Here is a 24,620-nt window from a genome sequence, read left to right on the forward strand (position 1 = left end):
AGGCATAGCCTCCAGTCCTATTAGCTATTTCCCTATTTCCTGGGTCTCAGAAGTATTTCTTCTTTGAGTCTTGGTTTGGCTTGGGTTGTGGCCCACACAGAGGTATTCTAGGACTACTCTTGGGTCATGAATATGTTTCCAGTCTTGTTTCTTAGGAGTAAGTAGTAGGTTCTTTATATAATCTGAGTAGTATTTGTCAGAACGATTGCTCTCATCTATTTTGGTCAAGTCACACGGCTAATGGACTAAAGCTGTATCTGCCCTTGAACTCTTTATTTCTTCGAAGGCTATTCTGCCACATACACAAGAGAGCATGTTTCCAGATCTTCCCAATTAAATAGCTCTTTTTGTGAGTTCTTTAGCCAAAATAGGGGATGGCTGCTGGAGCAATGGCACAGCGGGGAGGACATTTGCTTTTACACACGGCCAACCTCAGTTCGGTTCCAATTTCCTATATGGTCCCCTGAGTACTGCCAGGAGCAATTTCTGACCCCAGAGCCAAGAATAACCCCTGAGCACTGCCGGGCGTGGCCCCCAAATCAATATATATATTATACATATGTATACATGTATACACACATATATATAAATAAGTGAAAGCAGCACGCAGGCCTGCCATTCCCTTATTTTCCCTCCAGAGCACATATCCACTTGACAGCTACATCTGTCATTTACTCATCTTCCAGTGGAAGGAAAAGCATTGATAAATAAAGATGAGTCTCAAAAAGACTAACCACGAAAAACAATTCCCCAGACCCTCTGTAGGGAATTACCTCATCGAATCCCTATTAATTATTAACCAGGGGGTCTGCTGTAAGCTTGCAGCAGTGGAGCCTGCTATACACGAAGGAGTCGTTTGATAGTATGGACCAGCAGTTAGGGCTCGTTGAAAGTCCAACTCCTGGTGGATGGCTGGAGCCATACATAGCACAGCGGAGGAGGGCGTTTGCCTTGCACGCGGCCAACCAGAGTTAGATCCCCGGCATCCCATACGGATCCCACCCCAATCCTGGACCTGCCTTTCTGAGCAAAGACCCAAGATTAAATTAACAACTTCTTGGGGGGGGTCACACCCGGCAGCGCTCAGGGGTTCCTCTTGGCTCTACGCTCAGAAATAGTTCCTGGCAGACTCGGGGGAACTTAGGGGATGCCGGAATTCGAACCATACGCCCTACCTCCGTGCTATCTCTCCAGTCCTAAATAAACTTCCTACAAGGCAGAACTCGGCCCAGACCTTGACTTCTGGTCGCGCCCTTCCATGCCGGAAGTTACTTTGTGGGTGACAGGAAGTGACGACATCGACTGTCGCTTTTATTGACCGTCACTTCCGCCGCGCGGCTAAGATAGAGACGAGACGGTGTCCTCGGAAAGGAGGAAGTCGCCGGGGCGGGACGACCACGGAGAGGCTTCCTTGGCGGGAACCCGGAGGACGAATTTGACGGAGCCCGACGGAGGAGCCGCCGCGGCCGAGCTTCCCGCGCGACGCCTTGTTTCCGCCCGATTCCGGGGGCCAGAGCTCGTGGCCGGGCCGCGGTGAGGCTCGGGGCTTGGTCTCCGCTACTGGAGCATCTATCTCTACTGCGCAGGCGCGTGCTACTGCGGGCTTCTAGGTGTGTCTGTCCCAGCGCACATTCCCTGCTGGTTTGGAAGTGGAACTGCGCGGGGTGCCAGGACTGTCTTCTGCGTGTGCATGCGTTTTTCCACCTCTGGGTGTCATGAATGTTTCATGATTTTTTCCCTTTCACTTAACTCTTACTGCTCTTTCCTTTTTGCATTCACTCACTTTGTTCTTATTTTTCAGTCTGTCATGTGGCTTCGCTTCGTGTTTAATTGCTTTATCCAGACATTCTTAACAATTCGAGGGCTGAGGGGCTGTGTTTTTTTTGTTCATTAGTTTTGGTTCCCAAACTTGAAGCTCTCTCTCTCTCTCTCTCTCTCTCTCTCTCTCTCTCTCTCTCTCTCTCTCTCTCTCTCTCTCTCTCTCTCTCTCTCTCTCTCTCTCCCTCCCTCCCTCCCTCCCTCCCTCCCTCTCTCTCTCTCTCTCTCTCTCTCAAGCTCTCTCTCTCTCAAGCTCTCTCTCTCAGCTCTCGCTCTCGCTCTCGCTCTCACACACACACAGACACACACACTCTATGTGTTTTTATCCCATGCCTATTCCCCGATTTGTTGAGGATTTTATTTAGTAGTAGTTGTTTTATTTTACCTTTTGGGGGGGGGGGGTGATCACGGCTCTGCTGCACTCAGGAATCACTCGTGGCCAGCTCGAGTGGGATACTGGAGATTGTGGGGTACTTATGGAATACTGGAGCTTGAGCCCAGGTGGGCGCCTGCAAGCGCCTTTCCTGCTGTATTCAAGCCCTGACCCAAGTTTTACCTGGGTGGTACAAGAGCTTGATAGGCTCTTTTCAACGTTTATACCCTTGGTGTGAGAAGAGCATCTTATCCTCGGGATCCCCGGTAAATTTCTTGATAAAAGATCTTACAAATGAAACCTACCAAGTGAAAGTATAAGATGAATCTGTCAAATTATCTCACTGTAGTACTATATCATGACTTTGAAATTGTTTTAAATTTGTAGTACTGACTTTCCATTAAAGGATAACGATATATATAAACACACATATATATATACATGTACATATATATTTCTAGTTATACTACTTGTTTTTGCTTTTTTTGTTCTTGAATATTCTATGCCCTAACTTCTGTCCTAATGCCTAAGAAGGAGCTAGCGTTAGGATTATTTAATAATTTAACAATGTACCCTCTCCTTAGATTCCATGAGTGAATAGCATATATTTTGAGTCAAATGCCAGGTTTCTGTAAAATTTTCTTTTTCCTGCAGCGACAATACAGGAGGTAAGACATCTTGCATGCTGCGAACCTTAGTTCATTCTGCCGGCACATGTGGCCCCTTCATGCTCTGTCAGGAGTGATCCTTGAGTATAGAGCTGAGAGAGAGCCCCTAAACACAATAAAAATATTTCATTGTATTTTTGTTCTTGAACCATATCTAGTCGTGCTCAGGGGCTATTTCTGGGTCTGTGCTTAGAAGTGAACTGGGGACTTAGGGGACCATAGGAATCATATCAGGGTTGGCCTAAGTGGCCACATGCAAGGCCAATGCCTCACCTTCTGTGCTGTCTCTCTAAGCCCAGATTATTTTCTTTTTATAATTTATGCCTGGTGTTAGGGGAAATAATTCTAAAGGCTAAAGTGCATGCTTTGTTTGTAGGAGTCCCGGGTTCAGTCCCTGGTACACCACTAGGGTGAGCACTGAACTGGATATAGACCTGAAACTAAGCCAAACAATTATTTGTGCCTGCTAAAATGTAAATAAAATGGTGAGATATGAAAATTAAGCTGGCTAACTTGAGAGGCTTTGTTAATACTGTATGATCTGGACATATGATGGAATTATTCTTGTATTCTGTTGAAACCTTTTCTCAGGCATGCATCATAACCCACCTCGTATGCACAACCACGGGACCAGCCCTGGAGTTAAGTGAAAGAAGTCAGAAACAGTTTAGCAGCATTAGGAATACCTCTCATGAGGATGCTAAAAGTGCTTTGGAGATGGATTTTTCTTAATTTATTTTAATAGTTCTTTCACTCGGGGCTGGAGTGATTGTAAGGTACTTGCCTTACACGAGGCTCACCAGAGTTTGATCTCCAACATCCCTGTTGGTCCCCGAACACCATCTGGAGTAATTCCTGAGTGCAGAGATAGAAGTAAGCACTGCATATTGCTGAATATGGCCCCAAAACAAACAAAATAGTATGTTACTCTATTAAGTTATTGTCATTTATATTGAATTGGTAACAAGGATGTTTGCCAATTACAAAGTTAGCTTTTTAATCAGAGTCTTATTGGTCTTTTTGTGCAGTAGAATCCTGCTTATCTATGAGATGCAGTTAACTTATCAGTTGGACCTCTTCCCTGAATGCACAGTGACCCTCCTGTTATTTAAAGATGTGAAGAATGCTGGAGACTTGAGGAAAAAAGCCATGGAAGGGACCATTAATGGTTCATTAATAAACCCTAGAATGGTGAGTCTCAAGGAAGAATAAACTGTGTGGCATATAGGAATATGTTACTTTTCATGATTTTAGAGGTCCTAAAATTCTCATCTTCAGGTAGAAAGTTCTTGTCATTCTATGGAGAGGAGTCCATCATATGACAGACCTAATGGCAGGTGCCTAATCTCCATCTCTGAGCTGAATTAGAAAAGCTTTACAGAGGATACTTGTAAAATACCTACAAAGGATGGTGGGATTGTGTTTTTAGAACTTGAACTCAGCCCTGTCGCTTACTGTGGTTTTGAACAGATAACTGTCAACCTTTATAGAGTGCTTCTTCTAATGCTTGCATTTTTCTAGGTGCTTTACATTTTTCCAGGTTTGGTTTATTTTGGTTTGGAGTCTATACCCTGCTGTGCTCAGAGCACATTCCTGAGTTCAGAAATCACTTATGCTTAGTTATCACTTACGATGGGGCTTGGGGGACTGTATGCAGTGCCAGGATCAAACCCAGATCTGCTTCTTGCAAGGCGCTGAACATTTCTTTCCAGCCTGCATATTTTCTAACTCACTTCTCACAAAACCCTCTAAAGAAAGTACTATGGTTGTCTGTATCTTTTTTTTTTGTTTTTTTTTTTTTTTGTTTTTGTTTTTTGGGCCACACCCGGTAACGCTCAGGGGTTACTCCTGGCTATGTGCTCAGAAGTTGCTCCTGGCTTGGGGGACCATATGGGACACCGGGGGATCGAACCGCGGTCCGCCCAAGGCTAGCGCAGGCAAGGCAGGCACCTTACCTTTAGCGCCACCGCCCGGCCCCGGTTGTCTGTATCTTACAGATAAAACTCTTAGAGAATTTTCCCAGGTTCCCTCAGTGGTAAGCCAAGAGCTGGGGCTTAAGATAAGAAATTTTCTGCCTCAGTTTCCTCATTTATTATATGTGAATAATAATAATAATACTAACTTCAGGGAGTACTTTTGAGAATTAAAATAATATAAATTAAATGTTTAGAATATAGCTTTTCCCATAATAGTAGAACTGATAAACATTATTTAAATTATTTTTACTATTTAAGTTCCTTACAGCTTGTATTAAAGGGAGTGGGGGCAGAGAGATAGCATGAAGGTAAGTTGTTTGCCTTTCATGCAGAAGGTTGTTGGTTCGAATTCTGGCATCCCATATGGTCCCCCGAGCCTTGCCAGGAGTGATATCTGAGCATGGAGCCAGGAGTAACCCCTGAGCGCTGCTGGGTGTGACCCCACCCCCACCCCAAAAAAAAAAAAAAAAACTAGAGGCCGGATCATTAGCACAATGGTAAGGTGTTTGCCTTGCCCACAACCAATCTAGGACGGACCTGGTTCAATCCCTTGGTGTCCCATATGGTCCCCGAGCCAGGTACGATTTCTGAGCACATAGCCAGGAATAACCCCTGAGCGTCACAGGATATGGCCCGAAAAGTAAAAAACAAAAACAAAAAAGAAAACTGATTTCTGAACACTCAGGGCCTTGAGATACTAATTTTGTAAATAAAACTCATAGAATGTTTTGTGATAAAGTAAGGCAGTCTAACCATGGAGCTGCCGTAGGTGGGGAACATTTCTCCAGACTTTCAGATTTTCTTGAGTAATTCTTTTTCTTCTCTTTGGCAGATTGTCGATCCATTTCAGATACTTGTGGCAGCAAATAAAGCAGTTCACCTTTACAAACTAGAAAAAATGAAGACAAGAACTCTAGCTACTGAAATTATTTTCAACCTTTCCCCAAATAACAATGTAATTAATATGGAACTGCTTTATTTTATTTTTTTGACTGCATGGAGATCTTAATAGCACATTATCTTCCCCAGGATTGTGTTAGAGGTTAACTTTCTGTAAACTTATTAGTAACAAATTGAAATAATAGGGGACAAAAACTTCCAGCTGCATTGAGATTTAGTACTTCCTCCTAAGATGCAAATAAGATTTGAAGTCATTGTACACATAAATAAACAAAAGCTTGAGTCCAGTTTAATGAGCAACAGGACTTACCACATAGGTCAGGGAGATACTATAAAGGTTATATAGGAACTGGAGCGATAGCACATTGGGAAGGGTGTTTGCACATGGCTGACGTGGGTTCAATTCCCAGCATCCCATATGTTTCCCCAAGCCTACCAGGAGTAATTTCTGAGTGCAGAGCCAGAAATAACCCTTAGTGCCACTGAGTGTGACCCAAAAACAAAACCAAAAAAAGATAAATATTGAATTGTTGAGGCTTAGGCATGAATATTTATGTATAATTTTGTGCCTCCGTCACTGAAATCTCCTTAAGGATAGACTTCAAGATGCCAGCTTGTACCTAGGGCAATCTCCAATATTTTCTCACACCCTAATCTAGACTAGAGTTTGTAGAAATAAAGGGTAGAGTTTGTAGTTCGATTACTGAGAGTCATCAGCATTACTGTGCTAAAGATAATAGAAAATACAATGTAACACATTAACAACAACCAAAAAACCCTGAAATTTTGTTGATGAAGTAAGTTTGTATTAGAGTCATACCATCGGTGCTCATGGATTTTATAGGTATTAGGGTATTAGCTGCTCAGTCTTAATCTCTGTACTATCTTTTATCTGGCTCCCTTATTTGTTTATTTGGGCAATACCAGGAATTAAATCCAAGATCTCCTGTTAGGCAAATGCTCTAATACTGAAATACATCCCAGCTCATTTTTTGTGCTAATTTTTTATATTATTACACGTTACTTATATATCTGTGTACTAACATCAAGAGAAGTTAGGAAACTTGTGGCATGGTTTAAAACATGTTGAGGGGCCAGAATGATAAAGCTAGTAGAGCATTTACCTTGCACACAGTCCAAACCAGGTTTGCTTCTCTGCAACTTTATGGTGCCCCTGAGCACCACCAGGGCTAATTCCTGAGTGCAAAACACAGACTTTGGGCTAGAGAGGTAGCTCAAGGCCTGAGCACATGGTCTACATGCTGAAACCCCAAGTTTGATCTTTGTTGCTCTTTGGTGTCTTCATGCATTGCCAAGAATGGCTGCCAGGCACCTCCAAATGTGACACTAAACAAAAAGAGATGTTTGAAGAGTTTATGAAAATGGAATTTCCCACTACTTGGGGACAAGTTGCCAAATAAGTGCTTGTTTGAAAACATTTGAAATCATTCAAGAAATTAATATAGTTAACATCTGTAGGGCTTGTCCCTGTTCCAGTTTGCTGTTGAAACAGATGTGGAATGTCTCTGAGGAAGGTAGATGCACAAGACAATTTTTTTTTTTTTTGTGGTTTTTGGGTCACACCCAGCAGTGCTCAGAGATTATTCCTGGCTCCAGGCTCAGAAATTGTTCCTGGCAGGCACGGGGGACCACATGGGACGCCGGGATTCGAACCGATGACCTCCTGCATGAAAGGCAAACGCCTTACCTCCATGCTATCTCTCCGGCCCCTGCACAAGACAAATTTAAATGCCCTAAGTAGGAAGAAAATCACTCAAGTCCATAGAAACAGCAACAAAAAATCATTCTGTGCAGTGGCAGAAACGCTGCACCCTGAGAAATGAGAACACTTCATCCAGACCAATGTTTGGCTGGCTCTGGAAAGAGTCCAGGTTTGCTGGAAGGCAGGAACATATGGCTAACTGGTTTGTGTATTCATACCAAGAAGTCTAGCCTTGGTTCTTTGGAATGAAGTATAGCTTTAAGCAGGAACTGGAGACAGAACTATCAATATTAGAAAAGATTGAAGAGGGGGCTAGAAAGCATGGAGTAGGGCATTTGCCTTGCATGCAGAAGGATAGTAGTTTGAATCCCGGCATCTCATATGGTCCCCTGAGCCTTCCAGGAGCAATTCTGAGCATTGAGCCAGGAGTAATCCCTGAATGCAGCTGTGTATGACCCAAAAAACAAAAAGATTAAAGAGAAAATTCCAAGTAAAATGGTTATGAAAAAATATTACCTGATCAGGAATGGTGGCAGGTAGGGAGATGTTTCAAACACAGGAACTACTGTCTTATTGTCTTCCCTCCTTTTAGATTTCAGAGGCTTTGAGAAAATTTGGTATGTCAGCAAATGATACTTCAGTTCTGATTGTTTACATTGAAGAGGGAGACAAAAAGATAAATCAAGAATGTCTTATATCTCAGGTAGAAGGTCGTCAAATTTCCCTGAAAGATCTTTCTGAAATAACTAATACTACAGAAGTAAAGAAGGTATGTGATTTCATATTTTTAGAATGAGTAATAATAAATAAACCTTACATTTGTGTACACATCTCCAGTGTTCTATTTTTTTTTTTTTAAGAACTAGGAATGGGGGGCAGGGTGCTAGCACAGCAGTAGGTCATTTGCCTTCTCTACATGGGGAGGACTCAGGTTCGATCCCCGGCATCCCATATGGTTCCCCAATCCTGCCAGGAGCAATTTCTGAGGGCAAGGCCAGGAGTAACCCCTGAGCGCTGCTAGGTGTAGCCCCAAAACCAAAAAAGATAAATAGGGAAGGAAGGAACTTCTGACTGATCATTTGCCATAGTTGGGATATTTAAATTACATTTGTAAATTCATACTGATAACACAATAATTGAATGTTAAGTAATTTCACCTATGCATGTTTGTATGATGAAAAATAGTGTAACAGACTGGGAGCAATAGAACAGTGGTAGGGCATTTGCCTTGCACATATCTGACCCACGGTCAATCTCAGGCACTCCATATGGTTCCCTTAGTATCTTAGTACCACCAGGAGTGTGATCCTTGAGTACAGAGCTAGAAGTAAGCCCAGAGCACTACTGGGTTTGGCAAATGTGTGTGTGTGTGTGTGTGTGTATTGTAGTAGGAACATATCAGTATGTCAAATAACTTTTCTTTTTACAGATATATAAAGTAACTTCTCAAGAAGAAAATATTGGAACATTATTGGATGGTATCATTTGTAGAATGTCAACAAAAGATGTTTTGTGAAATGATGAAAATATTAGATTTTTAGAATTTGTAAAATGATTTATTTTCTTTCATGATTATAAAAATTTTATAGAAAATACAGAAAAATTTATAACAGTGTTTGCAAAAGAAATACACCCCTATGCCTTATCTTTGAAAATTTTGTTTATTGGTTGGTTGTTTTTTTTTTTGTTTTGTTTTGGGGCCACACCCTGCGGTGCCTAGAAATCACTCCTGATAGGCTCAGGGTACCATATGGGATGCTGGAGATCAAACCCAGGTCCGTCCCACATTGGCCTCATCCAAGACAAGCGCCCTACTGCTATGTTATTACTCCAGTCCCATTACCTCTGAAAATTTTAAGAGAACTAAATTATTGGTTTTTGTCATTCATTTTTTATTTCTATTCAAACATGTACATATATAAAAATTACAATAATAAATGTCAACATTTCTTAGATATTTGCGATGGACTTGGTTCTTGGTTAGGGTAATGGCTCTTAAAGTTCATTAATTCCACCTGGGAAAAGTATTGTCTCTGGTTCCTTGTACATAGCAGCAGGAATCAGTAGAAAGTTACTACAATAACTGAAGAATTGGTGTGCCAAAGGTTCCATCTCAACTGTAGTCACTGCACTGTAGGAAGGGAACTTAATAAGATGATTTGGACATCTGATTTATAATGAACAAACTCACGTTTGTTTATTGTAACAGAGTCTCTTTACCTTGTTTTATTAGCTGAGAACAGTCAAGAGTCAGACCAACTTAAAGGATAGAGAAGTGTGATTCCGAATGTGGAGTAGGAAAATACTTAGGACCACACTAATGATTCCTGCTGCAGGCGTCTTGCATCTCAGCATCTTCTAGTGGGGACGAAAATCCTTCATGGAGGAATACAGGTACACGAACGGACGAATATGAAATAAATGAGACCACACAAAATACATTGTATACTTGCGTCTTATCAAACGTGAGAGATGTTAAACAAAATTTACTTTTCAGCTGATCATTTTAAACACAACTCTGATATGCAAAGTATTTCCTCAGAAACAAAGGGCAGAGAATCTTTAGGAGGAACAACACAATGGTACTGGACCCTAGAATTTACATATCAAAACTTAGCGGATACAGGTGAAAAGAATCCTTAGCTGAAAGGTAAGGAAGTGCTAGAGGGGTGTTTCTAGTTTAGCAAGAAACTTATAACAAAGGAGAAACTGGTTTTGCTACAAATTTTGCAGCCTGCTGGAATAGTAAAATGCAAGGAAGGCAGAAGCTATTGTTTATCACCAAGAAGCTAAGACTAGAAAAACAGGTTGCTGGCAACTGGTCGGACTCAATCTTTGAGTTGCAAATATACTTAGCCAACAGGGAACTTTAGCAGCTTTCTTTGGTACTGAAATTTCTCTGACTTCATATTGAGAGAGGCCAAATCTTGGTCTGTAGTTTTGCAAGGGAGACAAAGCCAAATGGTAAGAAAAGAGATATAAAAATAGGAATAAAAAATATGTGCTCACATATATATATGACAAGAAAAAAGATTTTTAAGAAAAAAAATTTGGGGGGGTGTGACCTGTTTTTGTTTTCTTCTCTCTCCACCCTCAAATGCACCAGCAATATAATGTAGCACCATTTCTCCCTGGAAAGGCACACTAATAAAAGGGGAAATCTTACGTATAAAAACGAGCTCATATTTATTAGGGATAAGAACTCATACTTGTTTACAATACAGGGGTATCTCCCACCTTGAAAATATGTCACATGGACCCAACTTAGACCCCAGGTGATTAGACACCAACCGTCCAGCCTTGAACCCTGGACCACAGTCATAGAAACAACACACTAATTCACAACAGCCACAGGAAACAAATCCCAACCAGGACATCCTTAATAGTGCTCGGACACCAACAAGTGCCAGCCCTAATATGATACCCTGACAATGAAGAAAATGGGAACAACATGACCTAAGAGCAAGTTATCCTACCTCACCCGCTAATGATAAGACAAAATCAGAAGACTTGTCACCCTTTAGTCTATCCAAATGCCAAGATCGCAATTTACAGATGACTGGCTGACAGAACCATGGCCAGACTGTATGTATTCTGGAACCAATAAAAAAGTCCTAGTCTAGGGTGTGAGCTACGACCTGCATAACAACTATGATCCCTAGTTCCAGAGGTCTGTCTGAGACTATTGCAATGGAAGTGGACCTCTGGAAACGTAACAGAAGACACTATCCCAGGCCCCTTCCTAGGATCAGCGCAAAGACCAGGACCGCCTACCACAGAAGACGGATTAAAATGACACTGAGGGAACAGAACTTCTAGATCCACAAATAAAGACATAATCATAATTTCAACTCCTTGACTCGTGTAGATACCGAGACCTCTAGAAACAGGTCTGATGTTATCACCCAGGACGGAACAGAAGTCTTCCGTACACCACAAAAGCACCAAGGGGAGAGTAAATGAACCTGAAAGGAGTCTATAGTTAATCTTATGACAATATACTTCAAGGGTGGAGAAACCCTGTATCTCTTAGGCAAAGGAAATTCCTTTTTCGAATGACCCCAATATTTACTGTGCATCTGCAGGAGGGAAAAAAAAAGCACAAAACAGTTTTTTTATTAGTATTTACTTTTGTTTTTGTTTTTTTGTTTTTGGGCCACACCCAGCGGTGCTCGGGGGTTACTCCTGGCTGTCTGCTCAGAAATAACTCCTGGCAGGCACGGGGGACCATATGGGACGCCGGGATTTGAACCAACCACTTTGGTCCTGGATCGGCTGTTTGCAAGGCAAACGCCGCTGTGCTATCTCTCCGGGCCCTTATTATTATTTACTTATCTATTTTTTTGCTGATTTCATTGTTGTGGTTTGGCTATTGAAGTGGATGTCTCCATTAAATTTATTTATTTTCTTCTTATGTGCTCTGCCACATTTTTTTATCTCAATACCATGGCTTTTATATGGTGCTTATCCTTTTTGTTTTGTTTTGTTTTGGAATGCTCACTGGATATTTTATTTGACAGTTCTTTATATACTGTTGTGGTGTTTTACCTTCTTTTTCCCCCTCGTCTCTCAAACCAAGGATGAAAGCCTCTAGGACTCTGCCCATTTCCGGAGTATCTGATTATTTTTTTCTTTTTTTTTCTCCAGATTATTTTCTCTTCTTCAAACAAAACCGCATAACTTGAACTATCTAGTCCCGCCTCCCAATTGGGGAGGGGGGGAATAAGGGAGGTACCAAGACCAAATAGGTGTAAGACCACTAAGTAGTAAGCTAGGCACAGAGAGGACCACTTATTCTAGCAGCCCCGGGGGTAAGGGAAGAGGATATGGGAAGAAGGACGGGAACAGAGGTGGAGGGAGGACAATTTGGTGATGGGAATTCTCCTGATTTTATGTTAATATGTACCTAAAATATTGCCAACGATATGTAAGCCACTATGACTAAAATAAAAATTATATTTAAAAAAAAAGAAAAGAGATATGTCACAGCCATGTCATATATATAACAGAAATATAGCCAGTGATCTACGTAGGGGTTATGATTAACTTCCTCCAACGACCTCCTGGTCAAATATTTCTTGGGAATTTCAGGTCACTGCACCAGGAAAGCCTATAGACACATCTAGTGTGTGCTTCCCTTAATGGAGACATCCATGTTGCATGCCATGACAGATTCCCTCATGATCATAAATAATAAATTGTATGTTAAAATATTTTGCATGTAGTGTAATCACATATTGATTTAGCACATTGCTTTTCAACTTTATAATATGTGTAGAAATATTTTATATGGGGCTAGAGCAATAGCAGAGTGGTAGGATATTTGCCTTGCACATGGCCAACCCAGGTTCAATCCCTAGTATCCTATATGGTCCCCTGAGCCTTCCAGGAGTGATTCCTGAGCACAGAGCCAAGAGTAACCCCTGAGCACTGCCAGATATGGTTCTCCAGAATGAAAAGAAAATATTTCATAGGCTGCTAAGGCAGAAATAAATAAGATAATATATCAATATTTGTAATAATATAACTGCATGATTTAGGTTGGCCATGTGTTAAGCAGCAATAACTAGCAAGAAGTTGTGAAGAAAACCACTGATTTAGTAACATCAACCCTCAGTGAGGAAAACAGCCTGTCAACTCCACTTAAAAAAAATTTCAAACCCATACACACTGGTGAGGAGGGGACCTGGAGGGACGAATGAAGAGAGCCTAGCTGGGGAGTGGACATTGCAAAGGAGGAAAATACAGCTTCTAAGCACACAGAAAGCTGGACTCTGGTCAGGGGAGATAAGGCCTGATAGAGGTGCACCCCACTGTGCTCAGGCGCCTGACTTGGGCAAGGGAGGACATCATCGGGGCACCAGAGGGCCAGGCAGGCTCCCTGAACTCAAGAACAAATCCTGTTGCCAGCAGGCCTAGCACCCACCCCTGAAGGCTATTCCCTAGTGACTCCAGAAGAGAGGGGTGACCCTTGTTCACATCTTCGAGTTTATGATTACCAAATGCTAGGGAGTCAGCCAATGAGGGAACAGCCACAGCCGGGTCTCCTGAGGCCCCGGAAGCCCTGGACAGACAGTCTCTCCTGGAGGCATTTAGGAAGCAGAAGACATCCAGGATGCAGCTGCTCTATTATTAGACTACTGTGGTGGCAGGTGAGAGGACATGGGAAGAACAGCTCAGGGGGTGCTCCCTGCAGTTCTGCAAGCTCAGGCTGGGCCATGCCTAGTGTTGGGCTTCTGTGGGGCCGCAGCTGCTTCAAACTCCACCTCAAGAGGTGCCTTACTGAGCCTTAGGTTTGGGGACACAGGCTGATCCCTGGCCTGTGGGGCCTGAGAGAGGAAGGGGAGGAGGGGACAAGCCTTGTGGCAGCTGCACTGTGTGCTCCATAATGTCCCAAGAGGCTGAGACAGACTTGAAAAGGGGGGGGGGGGGTCGCCTCTCCACTGGAGCTGAGGCATGTTCTCTCACTAAATGACCCAAGTGGGTTGGGGTCAGGGAGGCCCATAGAGTTCCACCAACAGATGTGTTGCAGGATTCCAGGGCAGGTCCTTTCTCATGTAGTGTCCTTGGCTTTGATCCTCCTAGCAGTAGCAGGAGCATCCCCTGGAGTGGGTGGGAGCAGATACTGATAGCTGACGAGCTTCCTAATTCCACAGACTTCCTCGTGGACTTAAGACAGCCAGACACTGTGTCCCATGGCATCTTATCACATCCGCAAATACCGGGAGCCAGACCACGAGCAGATTGTGGGCTTGTATTCAAAGAGCATACTTGAGCATGCCCCCACCACCTTCCACCACCTTCTGAAGCTGCCCCGAACCCTTGTGCTCTTGCTCGGAGGACCCCTGTCAGTCCTCCTCCTCTCTGGCTCCTGGCCTCTGACCGTCCTGGCTTTCCTTTTGCTCCTCACTGCCCTGAAGTACTTTGCCAAGAAACCTTGGAGCCAGTATATAGTCATGAGTTTAAATACAGACATGTCTGACATCAGCAAATACTACTTCAGCGAGCGAGGGTCTTGCTTCTGGGTGGCTGAGTCCGAGGGGCAGGTGGTCGGCATGGTAGGGGCTCTGCCTGTGAAGGAGCCCGCCTTGAGGAGGGTGCACTTAGAGCTCCTCCACATGTGTGTGGACTTAGGTCACCGAGGTCAGGGGATAGCCAAGGCCCTGGTGAAGACTGTCCTCCAGTTTGGGCAGGATGAGGGCTACAGGGCAATTGTTCTCAGCACCACCTCCATGCAGCACTCGGCCCTGGCCCTCTACCAAGGCCTGGGTTTCCAGAAAACCGGAGAGTTGTACTACTCTTTGATCTGGAGACTCGCGGAGATCACTTTTATTAACTTCATCTACCAGTTCCCCGCTGCTCAGGTTTCCCAGGGGCCAAAGTAGAGAGATGTATTCTATGGATGGTATTTCATTAGGATGATGGTTATGCTTCAATAACAAGTGCACCTGAAATCTCTGTGGATTTTACTTGCTAATAAAAGTAATGTAAACAATTATATATGGTACTGGATATTAGTACATTCATTGTACTTATTAAATTCACGGTCCTGTAGTAATTTCAGTATATACAACTTGGCACATAGCTAACTAGCAAGGGAATACTATGTATGATTAAGTTACTGTGGAATGGTGGAGGGAATGTTAACTGCCGGTGGGACTGGTGTTGGAACACTGAATGCTAGAAACAACTGTATTATGTTTGAACAATTTTGCAAATCATGGTGTTTAAATAAAGTAATAAAATTCATTTAAAAATAATGTAAACATATTGACCCTGGAGTCTGTTCAGCATTGGGCTGGGATTGGCTGTGCAATCCTTTTTGAGTCTTTGATCATTTTCTTGTGCACATACATCAGGGCTTGCTTGGTTGGTGGTGATCTTCCTGATTCCCCAGCATGTTATCTTCCGCACGTCTTGAGGATTATTGCAGAAAAATAAAGCAAAACAGAAACAAGACACTGTTGTTTTTTTCCCAAGGCTCTCCAGATTACCATGTCAGTTAATGCTCCTAATGAGGGGAGGGAATTTGAAATGGCCCTTTAGTCACACACTAAAGGAGTATGGAGGAGAGAGGGGAGGAACTTGTTAGTAGGATGGGACCAATGATGTCAACAGCTTTCTTTGGCTTTGTAGTGTCTAATGCAGAGACACAGAAAGCGACAGGCAGTCAGGGAGCAGGAACAGAACATCTGCAGTTGCAATTTTCCCATTGACTGGGATCCAGTCATATGACCTACCTGCCTAACGTGGGGAGACTGTGACGGAGCATTTCCAGAAAGAGGAAACAACAGTTAAGTTCTTCAGACCTGCCACATCTGGTCCCAGCCTCTGCCCTCAAATACTGAACTCCTGTATTAAAGTGATTAGTCACCAGTACTAAAGTGATTAAGTCTTGAACACTTCATACCTTAAGAATTTACCTCAAGAAGTCTGAGACAGGAAGTAATGAGAGATAGTACATAGGTATAGCACTTGCCTTCCATTCAACCACCCAGGTTCAATCGCTGGCAGCACATATAGTCCCCTGAGCACTATCAGGAGTGATTCCTGAGTATAGATCCAGGAGTAATCTCAGAGCACTGAAGAATATGGCCCAAAAACTAAAAAGAAAAGATATTAGGGCTGAAGAGCTATACAGTGGTAAGGCTCTCTCCTGCCAGGAGTGATCCCTAAGCACAGAGCTAAGAGTATTAGTCCTGCGTACCCAAACAAAATAAAACAATTCTGGTACAGGGGCTAGGGCCTTTGCTGGGTTGGCAGCACTAGTATCTTTTACTAATTTCACCAACACTGGATAAAGTCCCCAGGGAAGTCTGGAGCCCCTTGCTGGAACACTCCAATCCTAGGAGAATCTCGTAAGGAGCCCAGGAGTGCCCCCCCCCCCACTTACTTCAGCTTGGTGGGGAAACAGCCTTGTTTGGGTTTCTGTCCAACCCTGCAATACCCTACACTCATTTCTCTATTTTGCAGGCTCAGCTGACATCAATGCATGCAGACAGACCTGTCAACTGGTTTCCTTTCAGGATATTTCACCTAAATGAGAGCTTTCACCTACTGAATAGATATGCCTATTTTTGAGACCTTGCACTTCAACTCCCTCCCAATGCCATTTTCTCCTCTTTTTCCTGATCTAGTTACTCACCCACTATGTGCTCTGCCAGGCTGCTGCCAGCCACCGTCCCCAAACTCATAGATTTCCATCATTCAAACAACTGCTCCAAGAGACTCCCTACCTCCCATCACCTAGAGGGCAGTTCTCCTACCTTGTAGTCCATGCTGCAGTGACTTATTCATGCTCCATTCTGAAGGAGGTGTTTCCTGGAGAGTAACTGCTGTGCCTGAGACAGGCACTTAAGTGCCTTAAGTGGTTTTGCCTAAATCACAATTGAATAATTGTATTAATTCCAAACAAGACAGTTCTTGTTCTCTAGGGAGATTTTTCTGGGGTCTAAAAAGGGGCCAGGAAGGGTATTGTTGTCACAGATGCCTAGATGGGTGGCAAAGTGCATCAAAAAGCCACACAGCCCATTCATTGATGGAAGCATGGCAGAAAGGCAGGGCTTGCATTCCAGAACATCCTGTGCAGGAATAAAGCATCTCCAGCCTCTGCCACCACCCCCTGCACTCACTCCCCATTGCACTGAGCTTCCTGGCCTCCCTCTGTTAAGCAGAGTTTTCTGTCTGCTTTGAGATCTCACCTCATTCTCTTCCCTCTGCCTGAACTATCTCCTCCCACCAACACTCACTTGGATAGAGTGAAGGTAGCTGGAAGTATTCCCACTGTCCAACAGATGTGGGATTATTGGGATGGAAAACTATCTTCCTAGCTGAAGGTAGCAGTTCACCCTCCTTCCATTCTGGCACTTATGGCTCTAGAGTCACTGCTACTTCATATACGACCCCCAGATCAGCAGCAGGAAGTTGCCTACACCAAAACGCAATGCACATTTCATAATAAAATCAGGCAATTGGCTTCCCAATGCAACATGGCAGCCAGCCTGCCATGAGCCTATGTTCTACCTCAGGTAAGAAGTGGGGTGTAGGCCCGGAGAGATAGCTCAGCGGCGTTTGCCTTGCAAGCAGCCGATCCAGGACCAAAGGTGGTTGGTTTGAATCCCGGTGTCCCATATGGTCCCCCGTGCCTGCCAGGAGCTATTTCTGAGCAGACAGCCAGGAGTAACCCCTGAGCAATGCCGGGTGTGGCCCAAAAACCAAAAAAAAAAAAAAAAAAGTGGGGTGTAAAAAATATAATACAAAAATCCCTTCCTTACATCTATATTCACTGCAGCGCTATTTACAATAGCCAGACTCTGGAAACAACCAAGATGCCCTTCAACAGATGAGTGGCTAAAGAAACTGTGGTACATGTACACAATGGAATACTATGCAGCCGTCAGGAGAGATGAAGTCATGAAGTTTTCCTATACATGGTTGTACATGGAATCTATTATGCTGAGTGAAGTAAGTCAGAGGGAGAGAGAAATATGCAGAATGGTTTCACTCATCTATGGGTTTTAAGAAAAATGAAAGGGGGCCGGGCGGTGGCGCAAGAGGTAAGGTGCCTGCCTTGCCTGCGCTGGCCTTGGACGGACCGCAGTTCGATCCCCCGGCGTCCCATATGGTCCCCCAAGCCAGGAGCAACTTCTGAGCGCATAGCCAGGAGTAACCCCTGAGTGTTACCGGGTGTGGCCCAAAAACCAAAAAAAAAAAAAAAAAAAAAGAAAAATGAAAGACATTTTTAACAGTATCTCAGAGACAAGAGAGATGAGGACTGGTAGGTGCAGCTCATGACATGAAGCTCATCACATAGAGTGATGAGTGCAGTTGGAGAGATGACTACACTGAAAACTATCATAACAGTGTGAATGAATGAGGGAAGTAGAAAGCCTGTCTCGAGTACAGGTGTTGGGGGTGGGGAGGAGGGAGATCTGGGAAATTGGTGGTGGGAATGTTGCACTGGTGAAGGGGGGTGTTTATGTATGACTGTAATCATACAACTATACAACTATAATCATATTTGTAATCACGGTGTTTAAATAAAGATAATTATAAAAAAAGAAGTGGGGTGTAGGGTCCAGAGAGATAGCACAACAGTAGGGCATTTGCCTTGCATGCAGCTGACCCAGAACAGACCTAGGTTCAATTCCCAGCATCCTATATGGTCCCCCAAGCCTGCCAGGAGTGATTTCTGAGTACAGAGACAGGAGTAACCCTTGAGCGCCTCTGGAACACCACCAGGTGTGCCCTCCTCTCCCCCCGCCAAAAAAAAAACCAACAAAGAAGTGGGGTCTCTTCTGTTTCCCAGTGTTTGGCTGTCCAGGTGAGATCTAATGGGCTTTACTTGAGAGGAGAGGTCTAATATCCTTCAAGCTTGTCCAGCGCAAATCCACACACTGCCAATGCAAATCCACACACTTTCCCAACAGCTGCTGCCTGATGCAATAGAGAAGTGCATGGAGTATTTTAGGAGGTAGCTGTGTGTGCCAAGAGGGAGACAGTTTGGTCAAGGTCCAGTTTGGTCAAGAATAACTGGAAGTTAAAAAATGAAGATTTGTGGCTAGGCCCCCTGACAAGTTGATACAAGGGTGCATAAGGGTCTCTTCCAGTCTGTAACCTTTGAGGCCAGACTCAGGAAAAGGAGGGAAGACTGCAAGCCACAGACCACTTGCAGAGAAGTATTGTCAGAGTAACGGACTTCATTTATTGAAGATTTATGAAAGTTTGCTTTTAAAGGCAAATGTTGGGCAGGAAACAGAATGTAGGTAATGCAGCTTTACATTGCTTAGGCCTTACAATAACCAGAAAGTATGAGACAGTGGTCACAAGGTACATGGCTTCATTAAATCAGATGGTATGCAGGTAGTGGTTACAATGCTCATGGCACCATTAAATCAGAAAGTATGTAAAGAGAGCGGTTGCAATGCTTATGGCACTCTTAAATTAAATAGTTGATAAGGACAGGTTGTTCAACCTAGATGACTTTCTCCTCAGCTCATCGAGCACTCATAACAGCAGGGAACACAAGTCTCTAAAAAGACACATTCTTTTATATTCAAGGCCAGATTGCAGAAATACCCTTATAGCCCAGCTACTTTGCCCCACAAAGATTCAACAAGACTTCAGATATGAAGGACAAGAAATCTTATGTGTAGAGATAGCACAGCAGGTAGGGTGCTTGACTTGCACACAGCCAACCTAGGTCCGATTCCTGAGCACTTCCAGGAATGACCCTTCAGTGAAGAACCAGAAGAAAGCCCTGAGCACCACTGAATATGACCCTAAAATTAAAAAAATAAAAAAAAAATAAAAAAAGACTGCAGGTCTATGGGGAGCTAGATGGTGTCTGTGCGTTCATGTGAGTGAACGAGAAGAGATGAAAGAAGAGAGCACGTGATTTTCCTGAGCTGAGGTTGATCTGTGGCAATTCAGGCAGAAGTAAGGTAGAAGCAGCCAGAGTGAGGAGATTTGAGCTGTATCAGGAATCCTTCAGAACCTGATTTTTGGGTTTTTTGTTTGGTTTCGTTTTGGTTTTGGTTTTGGTTTTTGGGCCACACCCGGCAGCGCTCAGGGGTTACTCTTGGATCTCTGCTCAGAAATCACTCCTGGTAGGCACGGGGGACCATAGGAGATGCGGGGATTCGAACCACCATTGGTGCGAGGTTGGCCACTTTCAAGGCAAACGCCCTACCACTGTTAAAGTTCTTTTAAGCAGTTCTATAGTTTTACCAAGAAATAGTAATTTCATAGCTTTATTAGGTTTAACCACGCTGTTAGCTTCTGATTTTTAAATTCACTGTCTTGCTGTTCCCAGGCCCATTGCCCCTATAACCCGGGCAGCTAGGCAGTAAAGCAAGTCACTGACGCCATTGAGCTACAGACTAGCCCAAAAAGATAAGAGATAGCTGAATGTGCTTGTGAACTACTGGAAATAGTCAGGTAAAGATTGATGTTGCTTTTAGCTCTGTCATTGTCTGCTGACTCGAGGCTATAAAAAAAGCTTTGAGACCCTGATGAGTCAGGCTTCTCCCAAAGACCCCCATCCTGGTGGGTCAAGACATTCCCAAGGAAAATCTGGAGAAACAAACAGACCACTAAGATGTGAGCTTGGGGTTGACGTCAAAGGGAAGTCTGGAGGATGCAGATCTTATCTCCAAAAGACCACCGGAATGTCAGCTGAGATGAATGGCGTCTGAGGGGTTGGTTGTATCGTGTTCCATTAATATTATTGAATGGCTTGAACTAAAATTTATGTAGACCTGTGAAACGTTTTAAATATAATCACATGTAACCTCATTATCATACGAATTTCTATAAGAATATGGGAACTCGGGGTCACTGCAAACTGAACTCCAGCTTGCAACAGGAGCAGGAGGCTTTGCTGTGGATCCAGAGCTCTGGTAACTAAACCCTGCGTTTGTTGTTTACGTCTCTGAAGTTTCTTTGTCTTTATTGAGGCAGTGGTTTTTCTTGGACTCTGGACTCTCCTTGGACCCTCTTTTGCCCCAAGGCTCTCTCAGTTAGTTCCTGTTCACACCACTGTACTATCTCTCCAACCCCTTTTGTTTTGTTTTTGTCTTTTGTTTTTTTTTTTTGGACCACCCTGCAGTGCTCAGGGGTTACTCCTGGCTCTATGCTAAGGCTTGAGGACCATATGGGATGCCAGGGATAGAACCAAGGTCTGTCCTAGGTCAGTTTCATGCAAGGCAAATGCCCTACCACTGTGCTATCACTCCAGCCCCTCAGACCCTGATTTTCCAGGGAGGTAGAAGGAAATAGGGTTGCAGTGTCTTGATTAAGTGGGAGTGAGAGAAGTAGCTTCTAGCAAAACAGTGCGCTTACTTCTCTGCTCCACTCTCCATCCACAGCCACATGGGAAATGCTGACAGGGCCAGGACTGATCAAGTCTTCTCTGAGAACCCACAAACACAGATGCTCAAATCCCATGAGGCAGCTGGGTCGGAAGCTACCTGTTCTGCACCGCTCAGGAGTAGGTTTTCCTCAGGGACTCCTCAAGGAGCCTGGACTCATTCATGCTGGAGCGAGGAATTGCTGTTCTCAGAGGAAAAGGAGTCAATCCTAATCTCCACACAGGTGTTCTAGGATTGTTGTCTTCCTCACAAGAAAAAAATTGGGAGGGGGGAGTGGGCAGAGCGATAGCACAGTGAAAATTTGCCTGGCATGCAGCCAACCTGGATTTGATCCCCAGTATCCTATATGGTCCCCTGAGCTTGCTAGGAGTGATTTCTGAATGCAGATCCAAGAGTAACCCCTGAGCACCGCTGACTGTGGCCGCAAAACAAAACAAGACAAAATTTTCAAGAGGCAAAATAGTTTTATTGAAAACAGCAATTTGCTCCTGGCTCTGTGCTCAGAAATCATTCCTGGACAGGTGCAAGGATTAAAGCCAGGTCAGCTTTATACAAGGCAAAAGCCATATCCACTATAGTATTGCTCCAGCCCTAAAAAATAAAATGACTTAAGTGTGAGGGAGGAGAAAGAGACATGTGTGTTTTCCAGTAATATACAATTTCTCCAACTTGTCTTAGCCTGCAGTTCTCTACATACATAGAAGTTAATCTGGGTCTTGTCAGAGGGAAAGTCTTGAACTCTGAAAGTTCTTTAATTTTTTTTTTCTTTTGTCATACACAGCACTGCTAAGGGTTACTCCTGGCAGGTTTGGGGGACCAGGGATCAAACCCTGGTTGGCCTGAGCAAGGCAAGTACTTACCTGCTGTACTATTGTTCCAGCTCATCCTTGCATATTCTTATCATGAACTTTAGAGTCTCCTGTACTTCTCTCTTTTTATGAGGGGTCCACTTTTCTCCGGTAGTGTCTGTTTCTGCATCAGGATGGTGCCTCAGATTTTCCATCTTCAAAGAGTTCAGAACTTGCATTTCAAAGGGATGTGTTCCTATACCTTTCAGCTTCTTCAGATTTGAGCAATTTTTAGATTTGTTATTTTTCCCAAAACTCATTACTACGCTACCTATTAATCTGCCTTCTATGTCCGTATCTTCTTGTAGCCAGCAGCAATGAACCGAAGAACACTGACTCCAAATTTCTCCACCTTTTTCAATTAACAAATAATTTGTAAAAAATGAAAAAAAAAAGTGTGTGTGTGTGTGTGTGTGTGTGTGTGTGTCTGAACCTGGAAAAATTGTGAAGATGTGAAGTTTTTTTATAATGTGTTCTTGTTAATGTGCTGCATCTGTTGTTTGGTTGCTTCCCTGCACAGTGTAAACTTGCAGTCATGTGAGTGATAGAGACAAAAGGGGAACTGGCAAGGTAAGAGTAGGGATATATATGGCTCCAGAGAAAGGAAAACATAGGTATGGAACAGCATGAATTTAGCTGAGGGTAGTGCCTACCTAGGCCCAAATCTAGGAAAAAAAATCATCTCCACATCCTCTCCCATTATTTTCTCAGGATTTTTTATTTTTTAATATATTTCTATGTAAATACCATGATTACGGGGTTGATCCTAATACAGTTTTTTTCCCCCACACATAAAGTTGTTTATGGTTGAGTAACAGACATACAATATATAAGAACCTTCATGAGTGTGCATTTCCCACCACCAGTGTCAAGTTTCCCTCTCACTCTCCCTAATGTCCTCTTCCCTCTCACCCACCCTGTCCTGCCTGCCTCTGGGGCAGACATTTTACTTCTCTCTTTCTCTATCTCTCCCTCTTTTCTTTTGTGACATTGTGGTTTATACTACTACAAATGAAGGGGTACCATGAATTTCCCTCTCATAGTAGACCATTCTCTAACTGCACTTTCAGTTCTTTGTGGCAAGTTTCCTACCATCACAGGCCTCTTTATCCTCATTTCTATTGTCTCTGGATAACATTCTCACACTGTCTTTTATTTTCCTTATAACCCACAGATGAGTGATATTATTCCGTTTATCCTTCACCCTCTGACTCATTTCATTCAGCATAATACTCTCTGTCATATATAAGCAAAATTCATGACTTCATTTTTTTTTCTAATGGCCGCATAGTATTCCATTGTGTAGATATACCAAAGTTTCTTTCTGTTGTCAGGAACTTGGGTTGCTTCCATATTCTGACTATTGTAAATAGTGCTGCAATGAACATAGGAGTGCAGAGGTCATTTTTGAATTGTGTTTTTGTGTCCCTAGGCTATATCCCTAGCAGTGGAATTGCTAATTCATATGACAGACCAATTTCTAGGTTTTTTTTTTGTTTTTTTTTTTGGTTTTTGGGCCACACCAGCGATGCTCAGGGGTTACTCCTGGCTGTCTGCTCAGAAATAGCTCCTGGCAGGCACGGGGGACCATATGGGACACCGGGATTCAAACCAACCACCTTTGGTCCTGGATTGGCTGCTTGCAAGGCAAATGCCGCTGTGCTATCTCTCCGGGCCCAATTTCTAGGTTTTTAAGGAATATTCATATTGTTTGGATAGATGCCATTCCCACCAGCAGTGAATGATAGTCCCTTTCTCCCCACATCCATGCTTACACTGTTTGTTCTTGTTCTTTTTTGTTTGTTTGTTTTTTGGACCACACCTGGTGGTGTTCAGGGCTCTGTGCTCAGAAGTTATTCCTGGTAGGCTTGGGGTACCATATGGGATGCTGGGGTTCAAACCCAGGTTGGCCTGCTTGCAAGGCTAACACCCTGCCCACTGAATGAGTTTCAACATCTGAATAAGTTTCAATGTTAAGCAGCACTGACTCCATTCATGGTTGAGTAACTGTCCCACTTTATTTGTACAGTGTTTTTCCAAACAGAAACTTTGAACCTTTTAAGCAGTAACTCCACCCTTCCCTTACCCCTGCACCAGGCCCGACCATTCCACAGCCCCATTTCTGTGAATTCAACTATTCCAAGTACCGCAGACAAGTGGAGCGAAAAATACTTGCCCACAAGTCTTGTTTCATCCTTTCTTGCCTTTAACATTCCATGACTTCTCATAACTTCTACCTCAGTGGATGGTCTCTACTCTATTAAAATAATTTAAGTAGCTGGTTTGTCTTGATGAGTATAATTGTGGTGCTGATAAGGTGCCTGTGGAAGGTGCTTTCTCCTCCTGACACGTCTCTTTGGACATATCTCTTTGTCACCTTTTACACATCTATCCTGCTGGTGGTTCTCTGAAGCATCTTCTGTATTACTAAAGAGAGATGCCA

At 43.5% G+C, this 24,620-nt stretch overlaps 2 protein-coding genes across 3 annotated transcripts; both read left to right on the forward strand.

The window, feature by feature from the left end:
* The first annotated feature begins 1,342 nt into the window (after positions 1-1,342).
* On the forward strand, positions 1,343-9,413 carry TPRKB (TP53RK binding protein). 2 transcript variants are annotated; one of them, XM_049785116.1, is made up of 5 exons: positions 1,343-1,533; positions 3,888-4,050; positions 5,668-5,790; positions 8,051-8,227; positions 8,888-9,413. In XM_049785116.1, the coding sequence occupies exons 2-5, from the start codon at positions 3,910-3,912 to the stop codon at positions 8,972-8,974; spliced, it is 528 nt and encodes a 175-aa protein (XP_049641073.1). In that variant the 5' UTR covers positions 1,343-1,533; positions 3,888-3,909; the 3' UTR covers positions 8,975-9,413. The 2 variants fall into 2 exon arrangements, with proteins under 2 accessions (XP_049641073.1, XP_049641072.1); XM_049785115.1 differs by lacking the exon at positions 1,343-1,533 and adding an exon at positions 2,617-3,635.
* Positions 8,127-15,015, forward strand: LOC126024662 (putative N-acetyltransferase 8B). Its single transcript, XM_049785106.1, has 2 exons — positions 8,127-8,227; positions 14,115-15,015. The coding sequence occupies exon 2, from the start codon at positions 14,154-14,156 to the stop codon at positions 14,841-14,843; it is 690 nt and encodes a 229-aa protein (XP_049641063.1). The 5' UTR covers positions 8,127-8,227; positions 14,115-14,153; the 3' UTR covers positions 14,844-15,015.
* Positions 15,016-24,620: the final 9,605 nt, after the last annotated feature.

The sequence above is a fragment of the Suncus etruscus genome, chromosome 12 (genome assembly GCF_024139225.1).
Source record: "Suncus etruscus isolate mSunEtr1 chromosome 12, mSunEtr1.pri.cur, whole genome shotgun sequence".
NCBI classification, from domain to species: domain Eukaryota; kingdom Metazoa; phylum Chordata; class Mammalia; order Eulipotyphla; family Soricidae; genus Suncus; species Suncus etruscus.